General features: G+C 36.3%; 1 protein-coding gene across 1 annotated transcript in view; it reads left to right on the top strand.

Moving 5' to 3' along the window:
- The first annotated feature begins 5,022 nt into the window (after positions 1 to 5,022).
- Positions 5,023 to 17,500, top strand: part of LOC125031269 — a 19,556-nt gene continuing 7,078 nt past the window's right edge. The window contains exons 1-4 of the mRNA XM_047621932.1: positions 5,023 to 5,096; positions 16,722 to 16,865; positions 16,986 to 17,166; positions 17,404 to 17,500. The exon at positions 17,404 to 17,500 is cut by the window's right edge and continues 32 nt beyond it. Coding sequence (XP_047477888.1) covers positions 16,722 to 16,865; positions 16,986 to 17,166; positions 17,404 to 17,500 — 422 coding nt within the window. The 5' untranslated portion in view covers positions 5,023 to 5,096. The remainder of the gene's footprint in view (positions 5,097 to 16,721; positions 16,866 to 16,985; positions 17,167 to 17,403) is intronic.

Below are 17,500 nucleotides of genomic sequence, written 5' to 3'. Positions count from 1 at the left end.
CCTTTGTAAGCGTCCACGTAATGAAGGCGGAGGCGCGACGGTCGCGATAAGAGCGAGGTCCTGGTCGTCGGGCTTCGAGCGCAAGAGGTAACTTTGAGGGCAAAAGGTCCCACGCTCCCGTTACATGTCACGGACCTTCATTTCATTTTATTACCTGTTTCATTTATTCTATGGAGTTATTCTTTCTTTCTCTCTTTTTTTTTAGTTGTTCTGCTGCCACGAGGGTATAAAGGACCAAGCTCCTTTGTTTATGCTTTGAGCGTGTGACTCTCTGTTCCGTAGATCCTTCTTCCATTGTGTCTTGTCTCCATCCTGTCGTTCCTCTCCAGTCTCTCGTTAACTTCTGGATCTCCCTTCCCCTTTTCCTAATGATCTCCAACGCCCATTTTTTCCCCATCCTTCCTATCATTATGTTCGTTCCCTTGCCTGTTCTCTGTTATGTCTACTTTATCAGCCTCCTATTCCCAACTCTCCTGTTCCCATTTCATCACCCTCCTATGCCCCTTTTATCACTTTCCCATGCCCACTTTATCACTTTCCCATGCCCACTTTATCACTCTTCTATGTCCACTTTATCACCTTTACATCCTCCTAAACACCCTACGAGGCGACCAACTATGAAGGCATCGTCAGGAGTCACGCAAACCCCTCATTCCTAGGCAAAGGGTATCCACTCAGTCAACAAGCAGATTGGAAACTGCATCATCAAGCAAGCAACTTCACTAGCCTCGTAGTAACGTCAAGCACAGCGCCAAAGCAATGTGATGTGAACCCATCGAACCGAGCGCCGCTTTTGACACATATCAACAACGTCGAGTGGTTCTTGAGATCCCGAGCCGGTGATTGGTTTCTTTGGCAGTACGAGCATTTTTTTTGTTTTTACTTCTTTCCTCTTTTGGTTCGTTTGGTCCAGACTCTGCTTAATGGCCGAGAAAAAAAAATTAAAAGCAATATTCAGTCCATAAGTGTGTGACGATTCTTGCCCACTGACATCCATGCAGTGGTCTCCAACACGAGAAGTGATAGAGGCACCTTGTCACTCCCCGTCCAAAGCGAGCAAATCGGCAGGTTTAGCGTTGGAATTTTTTTTTTAATACAGTTTAAAAGATTATATATATATATATATATATATATATATATATATATATCTTTGGTTATATAAATGCGATAAGAATAACACCAAGTACTTATGTATCTGCTCAACTGCATAATCTACGCGCAGGAGTAAGATAACGGGACAAATATATAACAGTAATATATATGTATATATATATATATGTATATGTATATATGTATGTGTATACACACACACACACATACATACACACACACACACACACACACACACACACACACACACACACATATATATATATATATATATATATATATATATATATATATATATCACACACGTATATTTTATATATATACATATACATACACATATACACATACATATATGTGTGTGGGGATGTGTGTGAGCGTGAGTGTGTGAGTGAGTGAGTGTGTGTGTGTGTGTGTGTGTGTGTGTGTGTTTGTGTGTGTGTTTGTGTGTGTGTGTGTGTGTGTGTGTATGTGTGTGTGTGTGTGTGCGTGTGTATGTCTGTGTGTGTATATCTGTGTGTGTGTGTCTGTGTGTGTGTGTGTGTGTGTGTGTGTGTGTGTGTGTGTGTGTGTGTGTGTGTCTATGTGTGTTTAATTTATATATATACATATATATATATATATATATATTCATGTATTTGTATATATATACAAATAAATATATACATAAACATATATATATATACATATACAAATATATATATATATATAAACATATATATACATATACATATAAATATATACATAAACATACATAAACATATATTTATAGATAGATAGATAGATAGATAGATAGATAGACAAATAGATAGATAGATAGATAGATAGATAGATAGACAGATAGATAAATAGATATACAATATGCATATTTCTTGAAAAAAAAAGTTGCAACATCCATAACAAACAATAAATAGATGTTTACATTTGAATGACTGCACTGAATTTGAAAAAAATAAGAATAAGAAACATTAATTCACACTGAAACAGTAACCGGGTAAACAAAAGATCATTTGAGACTGTGGACAAACACTACGCATGTCTAACATTCAATCACTGGGACTGACGTCGCATCCACCCTCCGTTGCCCTCTCGGCGAGCAACCACGGGTATGATATGTAAGAAGAGCTGGAAGTTTTCGATCCCTGAGGCTTTTCACGGTCCCAAAGAAAGAGGCTGTTCACACGAGCATTATCAACACCCGAGCCATCGGGACAAAGAAACACCTTGTAGCCAGCTTGATCACAGCAGGATACCGCATTGAGGTCACCTAGAACACTGCATATATCCTGTCGAGGATAGCTATCTGCCACGGAAGTAAACTTGACTTAGAATATCTCTTTTACATCGATCATGCCAGCATGATCATACACATCGATAAGAGAGATAAAGCTAAACATATTCGGCCGTATTAAACGTCAGCGCGGGGCGGGCTATCCCCAGACCCCCCCCCCCCCCCCCTGCACTTTTCCGTATTATTAAAGTTTTGCGGGTGTTGCTCGCCCCCCCCCCCCCCCCACACACACACACACACACATACACACACACCACCGGGAAATAGTATTGGAACAAATGCGGGGCAGCTTGGAGCTCCCCATACCAAGCCCCGCAAGATGATAATTTAGAATATACTCATTTGAACGCGAGCATTGTATCCAAATTTGTTTTGTATGATATTTAACATATATTGAACGGCCCTTATTTTGCTGTAGGACGCACCATTTGGGGAGGTCTCCACCGCCAGAAAGCTTCCCATAGTTTTTGCGATGTTTTATTACAGATTTCAGAAATTACATTAATTACCCAACTTAATTACTCTAATCCCTATATATATATATATATATATATATATCAAGAAGAATGTATATGAATATCCATATATGATTGTATGCGCGTCCAAACGTATTCTCGGCTCATAGGCCCGAAATTGCATGTTTTGTTAATCTAAAATTTCATCTTTAACATGAGTTTCGATATATCCATGATAATGCACAACAATCGTTAGATAGAGTGCATTACCGTAAATATACAGATACTTGGGTTATAGATGAAACTTTAAATTAACAAGACATTTACTAAACGTAAAGTCGAGTAACTATACGCGCATGGCTTCGTATACGTAGGCCTATGCATATAGACGTATATATATATATATATATATATATATATGTGTGTTATTACAATATATATAAGTACACATTTATATATATATGTATGTATATATATATTTATGTGTATGTGTGTGTGTGTGTGTGTGTGTGTGTGTGTGTGTGTGTGTGTGTGTATGTATGAGTGTGTGTGTGTTTCGGGGAAATTTTGAGTTTGTTATCATTCGCCGGCGGTGAAATTTCATCTGTCCAGCTTCTGTGAAGGATAAAATCAGCATCACTTAGATTAGAGTTAAATGAACTAAAACCCCGAGATAGGAGAGTTGTCACCAGCCTGAATATAAGAAATAGGCAATCCTAGCAGGTTTATTAATGATAAAATATAGTATTGGCTCATGTTGGTAACCCTGAACTTTCCCGTACGATTAAAGGTTTCAAGAGCGATTATGAATATGGCAGTTGTAAATGACAATTGACACCCCGATAGTCGAGTTTAACATCATCTTTCCCGAAAAAAACGGACAATAAATTTGGCTGTAAATCATAATTAATCCAGCATTAGACGTACCAACTACGGCGCGAGGGATGTATCAGGCGTAGCAACAGTACCGGCAATAGTCCCCAGGGAAGGGGCTTGCTCGAGCAGTTTGATAATACGGATTGCGAAAGCGGGGCTTGTCGCACTCTTAGGCCCTTATTGTGGGACACGCACAGGCGTTTTAATGATACAGCCGATTGACCATGTGGATTTTATTGCATGCAGGCTGATCCAAAAATGCTGAGCCGCGAATTAATTCATTAATAAGCCCTTCGTAACCTCATCTCCTTCCCTGTATTGAAGTTTCTAATGCTAAGTAACTATATGTTTATTATTACTATCGACATTATAAACATAATCATATATATATATATATTACATATATATGTATATATATTTATTACATATATATGTGTATATATATTTATTACATATATATGTATATATATTTATTACATATATATGTATATATATTTATTACATATATATGTATATATATTTATTGCATAAATATGTATTTATATTTATTACATATATATGTATTTATATATATATAATATATATACATACATATATATGTGTGTGTGTGTATGTATGTATATGTATGCAGACGGTAGAGAAAAAAAAAATAGATAAGCCGAGAGCGCGGGGAGGTGAGGCGAGAGTCCAAGGCGGCCAGATATTTAATTTAGCATCGCCAAGGTCATTTTTTCTAGGTTATCATACCCTTGATTCCCCTTGGAATTAGAGGGAAAACCTAGCAACACAATGCAAAGACATTTAAAGAAGATATTTCAAAATTGTACCCTCGTCTAAAGCATAAATTTCTCAATTCATGTCATATAATGCGTGGTCTACGCAATCGGTCTCAAGCACAATGCCTCCCTAAAGCATGTCTTGCAGTTTCGATACGACCTCTACACATAAGGAATTTTAGTTTGTTATATGCAACATTTACCGTTTAATAATAAAAATCATACAATGCAATTGTAAGTACTACCTGATAAACACTTGTGCGTTTGAATTTTAATACGCTCATTATTAATTCATGGTGAACAACGCAAGAATTATTTATTATTAAAGATTACGAGCAGTTATCCTGCCAATGTCAGTTCTTCTGTTGACGGTAGAGAACGGAGACGCCTTTATTCCCACGGAGACCTTGACATGTACAGTGGATGCGTGCGTGTGTGCGTGTTTCCTCATCTCCCAGTATCCCTTAAAGTAGCCCCTCCCACCACTACGAGGTCCCACCACTACGAGGTCCCGCGGCTGCTCATTCTCCCCAGTTGCCAGGCTCACTTCGAGAGACACGGCGACGTTTATCTTGGATTCGCTTACGTGCAGTGAGTCAATGTGAGTAGCCGTTTGTAGATATTATTTTCTTAGTGAATTCTTATTCTCGTAAGTGTAGAGGGTAGCAGTAGCGGTATTTGAAGTCAACGATGCGATTTACATTTAGAAACCACGCCAAATTATATAAAGATTGAAGGATGCCATAACTAAGAACTACTGCATACGTGTGTTGTCCTTGGGTAGATTTCGCATGAAAGACTATTTCAAGTACTGTAACTGCTTTCCATAAGCACAATAAACACCAAACTACGAATACAGAAGATGATAGCAAATACCCTGCCACATGTACGATGATCATAATAATTTCCAGAAGGAAAATAAATGGAATACAACATTATATATATTCTATAGCCGTTATCACCATTTAATTCCATGATAGTGTTCTTTCGAATGATATACCCGTATTTAAAGATTAATCCCAAATTTATTTGCCGACTGACCGCTGTTTAGAGGAAGAGTTTACCTGCCATGTAATTATCGTTCACCCACAAACAAGTTTCGCTCGAACGGATACCTGCCTTGGTATGATCCCAGTACACGGGAGAGAACTAATGGCCTGTCCAGTTATCACCTGGCATCTTTAGAAATGTAGAATCTGGTTTTAAACCTTACGACATTTCGAAAGTTAAATGAAATTAATGTTCAAATACGTGTTTGGCAAAATTGTTCGACAACAAATTTTTACACATCACTATTACTCCCTGTTTACTGTCAATAGCTAGATTTTAAAACTTCAAAATACATATAGAGAGTAGGATCCAATTCAAGAACAGAGTTAGATCGAGGGAGGTTTTCATTGTTTACATATATCCATATATATATATATATATATATATATATATATATATACACACACATATACAGACATATATGTATATATATATGTATATATATACATATGTATATGACATATATAAACATGTGTGTGTATATAATATATATACATATATACATGTATATAAATACAAATATATATGTGTATATATATACTTACGGGACCTTGTGGTCGGAGGGGCTACTAAATATCTATCTATATGTATGTGTGCGTGTAAGTCTAAATGTGTTTGTATATATATATATATATGTCTTTATATATATATGTCTTTATATATATATTTCTATATCTATATACACATATGTTTATATCTATCTATCTATATGTATATGTGCGTGTAAGTATGTGTTTGTGTGTGTATATATATATGTATTTATTTATATATATGTATTCCTATATATATATGTATTTCTATATCTACGTGTATATACATATGTATATATATGTGTATTCATATATATATTTCTATATCTACATATATATACATATGTATATTTGTGTATATATATGTATGTATGTATAAGAATATATATATATATATATATATATATAAATATGTACATATATGCATATGTATATAAATTTGAAATATTTATGTCTGTCAATACATATATATTGATTTTACGCACACACATATCTATACATACATATATGAATATATAATCATATACACACATATGTATATATATCTCTATATATTTATGTACATATATATATGTATATACATATGTATATGTATATGTATATATATGCATATATATAATATATATATATTCATATATATATATATATATATATATATATATATATATATATATATATATATATATATGTGTGTGTGTGTGTGTGTGTGTGTGTACACAAACGGACACACACACACAATCTGGCACAATTGATTTTGTCTCGCCGGCTGCACTCAAGGTTCTCACGGGCCTCTAGTTCTTTCACTGGGAGGTCGCTGTACTTTAGGTGTCTTTGATAGTTCTTTAGGCGTCTCAGGTTTCTGTAGCCATCTGAGAGCACTCCATACAGAAGCTGGCGTGTCATGCAGGAGTTGTCCATGCGGATGACATGACGTTTGCGTTTAAGTTGGGCTATCAGTATCATGGCTTCCATGTTCATGAGTTGTGCTCTGTCTAGAACATCCAGATTCGTCATCTTGTCTTTCAATTTCATCCCCATTACTGTGAACGCAGATATCTTATGTAAAAACGTTTCACAGCCATAGAGTAGACTGGTGAAAACGACTGCCTTGTATACTTTGATCCTGGTAGGTAGCTTGATGTCCTTATTGTTCATCACACGAGTGCGCAGGCGACCCAGGGCTTGATTGGCTTTGTTGATGCAAGCTGTGATTTCCTTGTCCAGAATGCCATTAGAGTTGATGCTTCCGAGGTACTTAAACTAGTAGACAGTCTTCAGCTCAGTGTAATCGATGTTCACTGTGGGTGCAGGTACTGTCAAGATTGATAGTGAGACGACCCAGGCGAGAGGCTGCAGCAGATTTATTGACGATGAACCATGTGCACCATCAGCGCACAGTCATGAGCAAACAGTGCCTTAAGGATCAGCTTCTTAAGGGTCCTTGTTCTGACATTCAGTCTACGAAAGTCAAAAAGGATACTGCCCAGCCTGCATTTGCGGTAGATTCCCCTCTCTAGGTCATGCAAAGCATGGTTCAGGTCACACGTGAAGAACAGATTGAACAGAACACAGCAAGAACACAGACTTGTTTCACGCCGTTGGTTATGTCAAAAGGCAACGATGAATCCCCACCAATGATAATTCCACTCATTTATGGAATAGACGAATTATGTTGGTGAACTTCCCTGGATAGCCGAGTTTAGTGAGGATGATCCAAAAGGCTTCCCTGTTGACTGTGTCAAAGGCCATGGTCAGGTCTATGAAGACGACATAGAGGTCCATGTGCTGCTAATTACATTGCTTTTGACCTGTCTCACTAAAAAGACCATGTCTGTGGTGCTGCAGCCGGGTCTAACTCCACATTAGGTCTCAGGAAGTGCTTCCTCAGACACAGAACCGATCAAGCGGTTCAGGATGGCTTTTGCAAGTATCTTGCCATTAATGGACATCTATGAATACCTAAGGAATGTCTTCTTCCTAAATGCTTAAGATTATGCTATGGAAGCCTTCTATGGTCTCTGGTCTTGCTGTTTCTGTAGGGATGCCATCCATGCCTGCTGCTTTGCCAGAAATGGTCTGTCTAATTGCTTTCTTAATCTCATCCAATGTGGGAGAGAGGTCAAGAACTTCCATGATTGGCCTCTGTGGAATCATGTCAAGGGCAGCAGGTCAACAGTAGAGTGTCTGTTGAGATGGCTAGAGAAGTGTTATCTCTATTGCTCTGTTATATCGCCTTTTTCTTTAAGCAGTGTGAAGCCGTCATAGCAGAGGAGTGGTGTTATGCGGGGCCCATGAGGCCCCATCACTTCTTCACAGTTGTGCCCTACTCTGGCATTGAAATCGCCCTGTACAACCAGTTTATGAGGGAGTTGAGGTTCTCATTAAACATTTTGTCTTCACCACAGCTTTTTAGGGTTGGAGCATTGGCATTGATGATGGTGGCATACTGTGTGCGAGAGATGGGTATTCTGAGCTTCACCAACTGCTCGTTAAGGCCAGTTGGGAGAGTGGGAAGATGTTGGAGGAGGGTGGTGCTATAGCCCACACCATGAAGCCGGTCCTTTCAGAAGAAAGGGAATCCTTCCTTAAGTTCACTGATCGATCCTTCATCAGCAAGTCTTGTTTCACTGAGAGCAAGATTGTCGATCTTATGCTTTGTCAATTCTCTGACAACAAGAGCTCTTCTTCTGTGTGGCCTTCCTGTCTGGTACTTATCTGTTTCATGTACCTAGTATCAATTTGGCTGGTTTGGTAAGAGAAGGAATTTTTCAGTCCCCACCCATAGTTGAGTGAGCAGTTCTGTCTTAAAAAAGGGATGCTCAGTAACCTGGAATACTGCCGAACTTCCTTACTGCCTTTGATACACAGAAGAGTGACCACTGGTCGAGAGGCCACATACATGCAGGTTCAGGGCTGTGCCCGTTCCCCAGCACCGCAGCACTTGTAAGAAGCGGAATGAAGAGAACATGAGGGAGCAGATTTAGTGAGAGGGCACAAAAAAACCTGCAGATATAAGATTTTTATGAAAAAATAGTTGCGCACAAGAAACCCCACCCTCTCGGCCGCAGAAGTTTATGTCCAGTGGCACGATGAGACTGCAGTGGTTAACCATGTCCTCTTGCAGGCTCCAACATGCCCTAAGCATACCACACTGCTGCACAGCCTTTCTGATCGTTGAATCCAGTTGGCTACCCTCACCTGGTTTAGCGAATGGTACAGCTTCTTGGAGTCATAGGTGAGACCAAATATGGACGAGTTACTTGAGGAACATGACATGTCACCCACCAGAGATACTACCCCTCCCTGAGTACCCCATACGTATAAACATATATATACACACATATGTATGTATGTGCGTGTGTATATACTCATGTGTGTGTATGTATATGTATGAATATATATATACACAGATATACATATGTATAATATATAAACACATGTGTGTATATGTATATATATACATATACAGTATATACATATGTATATATAAATATATATATACATATATTTACAATATATACATATATTTACAATATATACATATATTTACAATATATACATATATTTACAATATATACATATATTTACAATATATACATATATTTACAATATATACATATATTTACAATATATACATATATTTACAATATATACATATATTTACAATATATACATATATTTACAATATATACATATATTTACATTATATACATATATTTACAATATATACATATATTTACAATATATACATATATTTACAATATATACATATATTTACAATATATACATATATTTACAATATATACATATATTTACAATATATACATATATTTACAATATATACATATATTTACAATATATACATATATTTACAATATAAACATATATTTACAATATGTACATATATTTACAATATGTACATATATTTACTATATGTACATATATTTACAATATGTACATATATTTACAATATGTACATATATTTACAATATGTACATATATTTACAATATGTACATATATTTACAATATGTACATATATTTACAATATAATCATATTTTTACAATATATACATATATTTACAATATATACATATATTTACAATATATACATATATTTACAATATATACATATATTTACAATATATACATATATTTACAATATATACATATATTTACAATATATACATATATTTACAATATATACATATATTTACAATATATACATATATTTACAATATATACATATATTTACAATATATACATATATTTACAATATATACATATATTTACAATATATACATATATTTACAATATATAATATATTTACAATATATACATATATTTACAATATATACATATATTTACAATATATACATATATTTACAATATATACATATATTTACAATATATACATATATTTACAATACATACATATATTTACAATATATACATATATTTACAATATATACATATATTTACAATATATGCATATATACATATACAGTATATACATATATTTACAGTATATACATATATACATATACAGTATATACATATATGCATTATATGTATATATACATATACAGTATATACATATATGCATTATATGTATATATACATTGATATATATGTATATATGTGTGTTTTATATATATATATGTATGTATATATATGTATGTATATGTATGTATATATATATGTATATGTATGTATATATATGTATATGTGTGTATATATAGGTATACACATGTATATACATATATATATATGTATATGTGTGTATATATATGTATACACATGTATATACATATATATACGTATAATTACATATATATACGTATCATCAGCAGCAGCAGCCTGAATCAATCCACTGCAGGACGTAGGCCTCTCTCAGTCTTTTCCAATCTTGTCTGTCTTGCGGTTTTTGTTTACATTCTTTGCCCCCATATTTCCCTATTTCGTCACGCCGTCTTGTCATTGGTCTGGCCCTTGGCCTCTCTATGTTATATATAGCCCAGTCTGTTATTTTCTTTGCCCATTTGTCGTCTTGTCTCCAACATATATGACATGCCCATTGCCTTTTCTTCTTTTTGATGCTCCCAAGCCTATCTTCCACTTTTGTCTGTTCCCTGACCCACGTCGCCCTCATCCAGTCTCTTAGGCTAATTCCCAGCATCATCCTTTCCACTCCCCTCTAGGCACTTGTTAGTTAACTCTTGTTTGCCCTTGTTTCTGATCCATAGGTCATGACTGGGAGAACACACTAGTTAAAGTCTTTTCTTTTTAGACATAATGGCAAGGAGCCTATTATAATGCTATTATGTCTGCCGATGGCGCTCCAGCCTAGACTGATGCGTCGCTTTATTTCCTCTTCGTTAGATGTGTTTGTCTGTACGAGTTGCCCTAGATATATATATACTTGTCCATTACCTCTAGCGCTTCGCCTTGTATATGCATCTGTTCGAATTGAACTCTTCTGTTGAACAGGAGAGCATTCATCTCCTATTTTAGTACCCTTTCCGTTCCATTCTAGTTTCTTAAATATTTCCTCAAGGTAAGCAGAAAACAGTTTTGGTGAGATGGTGTCGCCCTAACACCATTTTTAATTGGTATTTTAGCGGTTTCCGTGTGTAATTTGATGGTTGTCCCATCTTCGTATATATCTTCTAATATTTTACACTATACCTCCTCTACTCCCTGTCTTCGAATAGCTTCAAGTACTGCTGGTATTTCTAGAGTCAAATGCCTTTTCGTAATCGATGAATGCCATATACAGGGGTTTCCAATATTCGTTTATTTTTTTCTTATTTGGGTGAGCGTGTTGATGTGGTCTGTTGAGAATCCACTGCGGAAGCCTGTCTGTTCTCTAGGCTGGTTAGAATCAAGACTTTCAGGATGTATACGTATATATACATATATGTACATACATATATGCATACATACATACACAGATATATGCAAATATAAACATACAGTATAAACACACACATACATACATATATATACACATATATATATATGTATGTATATATATGTTTTATATATGAACGTGTATATATGTGTATATATATATATAATGTTTGTGTGTGTATGTGTATGTATACACACACATGCACATACACATACACATATATATACATAAATATATATATGTCTATGTATGTATAAATATGTTTTATGTATAAAACACACACGCGCGCGCGCGCGCGCGCACATACACATATATATGTATATACATACATGCATACATACGTAGGCACAAATATATACATATATAAACATACATAAAGTATATATATAAATACATTTATAAACATACATAAATACATAGATATATATATACATATACATATATAGATATATATACATATACATATATAGATATATATACATATACATACATAGATATATATACATATTCATACATAGATATATATACATGTACATAAATACATATATACATACACCATATTACTTACATACATGCATACATACATACATATACATTATATTACATACATATATATACATTATATATATGACGTCATAGAATCAAATCTACGATTTCATGTTTTTTCCCTAGATGGTTCCTCTCTCTTTAAACAAGCGTTTAGCTCACTTTTCACAAACCGGGAAATTAGTAATGTTATCGTAAACACATAAAAATCTATCAAAGCTTTGACATGCACTGGCAAATGCAAAAGAAAATATAAGTTGCATACGTGACAGATAAAAGAAGAGAGTCAATCAGAATGAGCAAGATTTTTCTTTTAGCAACTCAGATAGTGATTGTTCGAGGTGAAACAAGCAAATATGTACTTTCTCGCTCAGCTGATTTAATGCGATTCCACCGAGAAAAGCCACGACTTATGGAATAATAATAGCGAAAATTTACGATCAAAATAATCGAATAGAATTATACATATTGTTGCGTTACTAATCACAAAATATTGACACGCACGCACGCACGCACGCACGCACGCACGCACGCACGCACGCACACACACACACACACACACACACACACACACACACACACACACACACACACACACACACACACACACACACACATACATTTGGCTCTGGCGGAAAAGAAACTCACTTATTAGTTCGATTAGCTGCTGCTAGATGGTGCACCTACGAGGTGTTGCCATTTCGATAAACAGTTCCAAAAAAAACCCATTTAATACTACATGTTTTGTTATCACTTCTGTGAAAAAATCGAAATATCAAATGGCTTACGTGATTTCAAAATTAGATTATATATATATACATATATATATATATATATTTGTATATATACATGTATATATGTGCATATATCATATGTGTATGTATATATATGTGCATATATCATATGTGTATGCATATATATATATATATATATATATATATATATGCATATACACGTGTATATATATATGCATATATATGTGTGTATATATATTTATATATATATATATATGTATATGCATACACACGTATATACGTATATATACATATATAGACACACACACACACACACACACACACACACACACACACACACACACACACACACACACACACACACACACACACACACACACACACGTCTGTGTGTGTGTGTGTGTGTGAGTAAGTATGTATACGACTTTCCACATTTTCAAGTATTGAAAAAATAAAGAAGACAACAGACAGCCAATCAAGCCACAGTGACGGCTACCCTTATGAACGCGCTGAGATGCAGAAAAATAGTACCGTTCGATGCTGAAATGACACTCAATACTATCTGAATTAATTTATGCAAATTAAATATGACCGCGCTTTCTGGCACTAAATTGCGTGCCTACAGTAACTAGCGATCACTACAGCAGACCAACAAACACCCAACAGCCTCACTCCCTAGTGAATTATTGCCTAGTTAAGAAGCGTAACAAGCACGATTAATCATTCTGTAATTGTATACGAGGACGAGAGTTGCTGGTCGCTGTCAGAGCATGACACACAATATTCACAGATGTGATTTAGTGCGTTACTGGTTTATAAATTTTGATTTTTATCCAGTTTGTTTGTTCCCTGGGATAGGAGGCGTATTCTATTCGTATCAGGGTTTAAAAGTGGGTGATAGCTGTTTGTGTTATGATTTGTGTGAACTCACGCTCACGCACACGCTCACGCACACGCACCCGTACACGCACCCGTACGCGTATGCACAATTGCACATGCATACGCACACGACATACACACGTAAACGTACATACACACACGCATGCATATGTATACACATACATACATACATATATATACACATCCATATATGTATATTAACATATATGTATATATATGTATGTATATTTATATATATATGCATATTTGTGCATATATATGTATTAATATACACATACTTATACATATATATATGTATAAATATATGCAAATACTTATACATAGACATACACACCGATTTATGTTCATTCATATTACATTCTGATTGTTGGTAATATATCTTGACATCCGTCGGCTACAAGCAATACGATGCACAACCGATGTTGTTCGCTTGATTTTTAACAAGCGGCAGCCAGCCGGTTTATGGACGTAGCTTGGGAAAGTAAGCTTGAAATGGCGAGAGAAACGCTTGAGACTCCTGCCAAGCGAATTCCTTTAATTTCCAGACTGTTAGTATTTGTTGTTGTTAGTCGATGGTTATTTACTTGTTTTGATATTTGATATGCATGCAAATAAGCGAGGAGCTACAATCCACTTCAGAAAAGTGTTGCTAATGCACTTATTTAACATAAATATAAAACGTTTCTCTGTCCTTGATTTTGTCTGGTATCTACCACATATGAATGCCAAGTATATGGTATCAGTCAGTAAAGGTTGCCACTTGCCTTGTAAACAAAGCGACGAACTCTTCTTACCTCTCCTTACGCAAGTTACACCCGTTTACGTAACTGTCGGAAACAACGGAAACCGTCAAGAAGGGACTAACCAAAATATTCGTAGTAAGCTAATGAAACCAAATGGGCTGACATTGGAACCCCGTGACACACCAGTGTCAGAGTTCCTTCCGAGTATCCAAAGTTCTCGGCCTTGAATCTCCACAACAACAGACAAGGATTTCCCTGCGTCATACATGGTATGAGATTACAGCATTCGTTTCTTTTCACACGCGAAAATGTGTCCTTCAACGCAAACGAGTCTCGAGAAGAAAATATACTGATAGGCAGAGATAATGATAAAACCCTGCATTTGATTGTGGATTGTGAAGATGCATTACGTGGCTTATCAGATTCTCAAAAATGGAGTTTATCAGGGGATATGGAAATCTGTATATCTATGATTCGCGATTATAGTGAATTATAAAAGCTCACACAAAATAAGATTTCTTGCCTTTATTATATACAGATTTCTCAGGAAGTCCTGGTGTTTTATCGCTTAATAGAGGCCTTGAGTATCAACGAGGTACTTGTGGACCCCCTGTACGTTGTAATGGACATGCTTCTCTCGCTGGCAACAAGGACGATCCGAGCATGACTTTCGTTATCTGGGTGAATGCCCTGCTGTTCTCAGTCGATCTGCAGTGCCATGCAAACCGCCACGTAGTTCCATGAGTAATGAGGATAGGATTAGGTTCCAAATGTACTACAAAGGTTTTGAAACGCATAGCATGTCTTCACTCAAGTTATTCACGTTTATAGGCACAGAACCGTACATGGGAATAGAGGCGGAACCAGACTTGCATACTAATAAATATACCGGAGACAGATATACACACATGTACGCAAGAACGCGCGCGCACGCACACACACACACACACACACACACACACACACACACACACACACACACACACACACACACACACACACACACACACACACATATACACACATACACCATAAAGGATGCTGCCCGCCTGACCACGTCACCTATCTTCCTATCAAGGCCAGGACAATCTTCTCACGGGCAGCATCTTTTCTCATCTACAAGACGTGGTTGTAAATCTGACGACGTAGCATATTATCTCTCAGAAGCCGTCTGCTGTCATATTTTGTGAAAGAATGTCTATTTATATATACAAATGCGCGTGCGCGCGTGTGAGTCTCTCTCTCTCTCTCTCTCTCTCTCTCTCTCTCTCTTTCTGTTATATTGTTGACAATCCTATGTAAAACACATGTCTAGATATACGATGGCTGACTGCAACAGAATTCTATAATGCAAAAGACCTCTCAGTGTAGATAGTGCAAATTTGAACAGTCACTAGTCTCCGAAGCTTGAGCTCTACTGAACGATTTTTTGTAATCTTCGCCTGGATACTCGAATGAACCTCTAAAATCCTGTTACATTTCAGTACTTCTTGGTCACTTTGGTATTTTTTATTACCATGTAATATTGCACTGCGAGCTTTATATCTCATAAGCAGAATCATAGGGCTGGAGATTTCTTTACAATGTTACCAATATGCCTGTAAATGATAACTATTCAAAATTGCTTTTATTTCAGTCTCAGGTAAAATCCATATCGAATGTTGTCTCAGTTTTAGCCATTTTATTACCACATAGATCGAGGAAAGAATTCTGACCAAAATAGAAACTGCCATGCTGCATCGTCCACATGATTAAATCTAATACATTTTCTAACCGCCAGATGCCTCAAGTGAAGAAGTGGGGTCGCGGGGAGTTCTGGGGTCTCAGCTCCGACTATGACCCCGACTGGGTGCTGACGGAGAGCCAGAAGAAGCTACGAGCCAACCTGATGGAGCTCTGCAGGACCAAAATTAGACCTCATGCAGTGAGTATTATTAAAGGACTTAAACGTAAACATTGGATAGTTTTGTAATTGTTTTCGTCGATGTATTTTTTTTTTTTTTTCTTCGATACGATCTGCTTCATATTTGTTCTCTGTTTATAGATTCACTGCGACCGCACCTACACTTTCCCGCGCGAGTCTCTAAATGCCATGGCGGAGCTGGGTCTTCTTGGCCTCATCGTGCCGAAGGAGTTTGGTGGCCTCGGCGAAAACCACGTGTGCTGTACCATGGTGTGTGAGACCATCGCGCGCTACGGCTGCCCCTCCACGGCCATGGTGTATAGTAGGTTCATCTAGGCCTGTTGAACTTCCTATATTTAGCTAGAGAATTCACCTGTCATAGCTACGTAGTTCCTGGCTTGTGACATAGAAGAATCGCAGCGAAAAAAAAACAACATTTCCGTGATCCTTAAAAGACCGAAGATCAACATGACCACTAACCAACATCTACTGCTAACTGTTATCTTTATAAGCTTCACATTTGCTGTTTATATGCATATTTAAAAGCCTTTATCCACAGCCATGCATCTGGGCGCCGTGTCCACCCTGCTCTTCCGCTATCACAACAATCCCAAGGCCCAAGACCTCCTGCGACGCCTCGACAAGGAGAAGCTGGT

The sequence above is a fragment of the Penaeus chinensis genome, chromosome 12 (assembly GCF_019202785.1).
Source record: "Penaeus chinensis breed Huanghai No. 1 chromosome 12, ASM1920278v2, whole genome shotgun sequence".
In the NCBI taxonomy this organism is placed as follows: domain Eukaryota; kingdom Metazoa; phylum Arthropoda; class Malacostraca; order Decapoda; family Penaeidae; genus Penaeus; species Penaeus chinensis.
The sequence above is the reverse complement of the archived record's forward strand: the minus strand, read 5'-3'. Positions and strand labels throughout refer to the sequence as shown.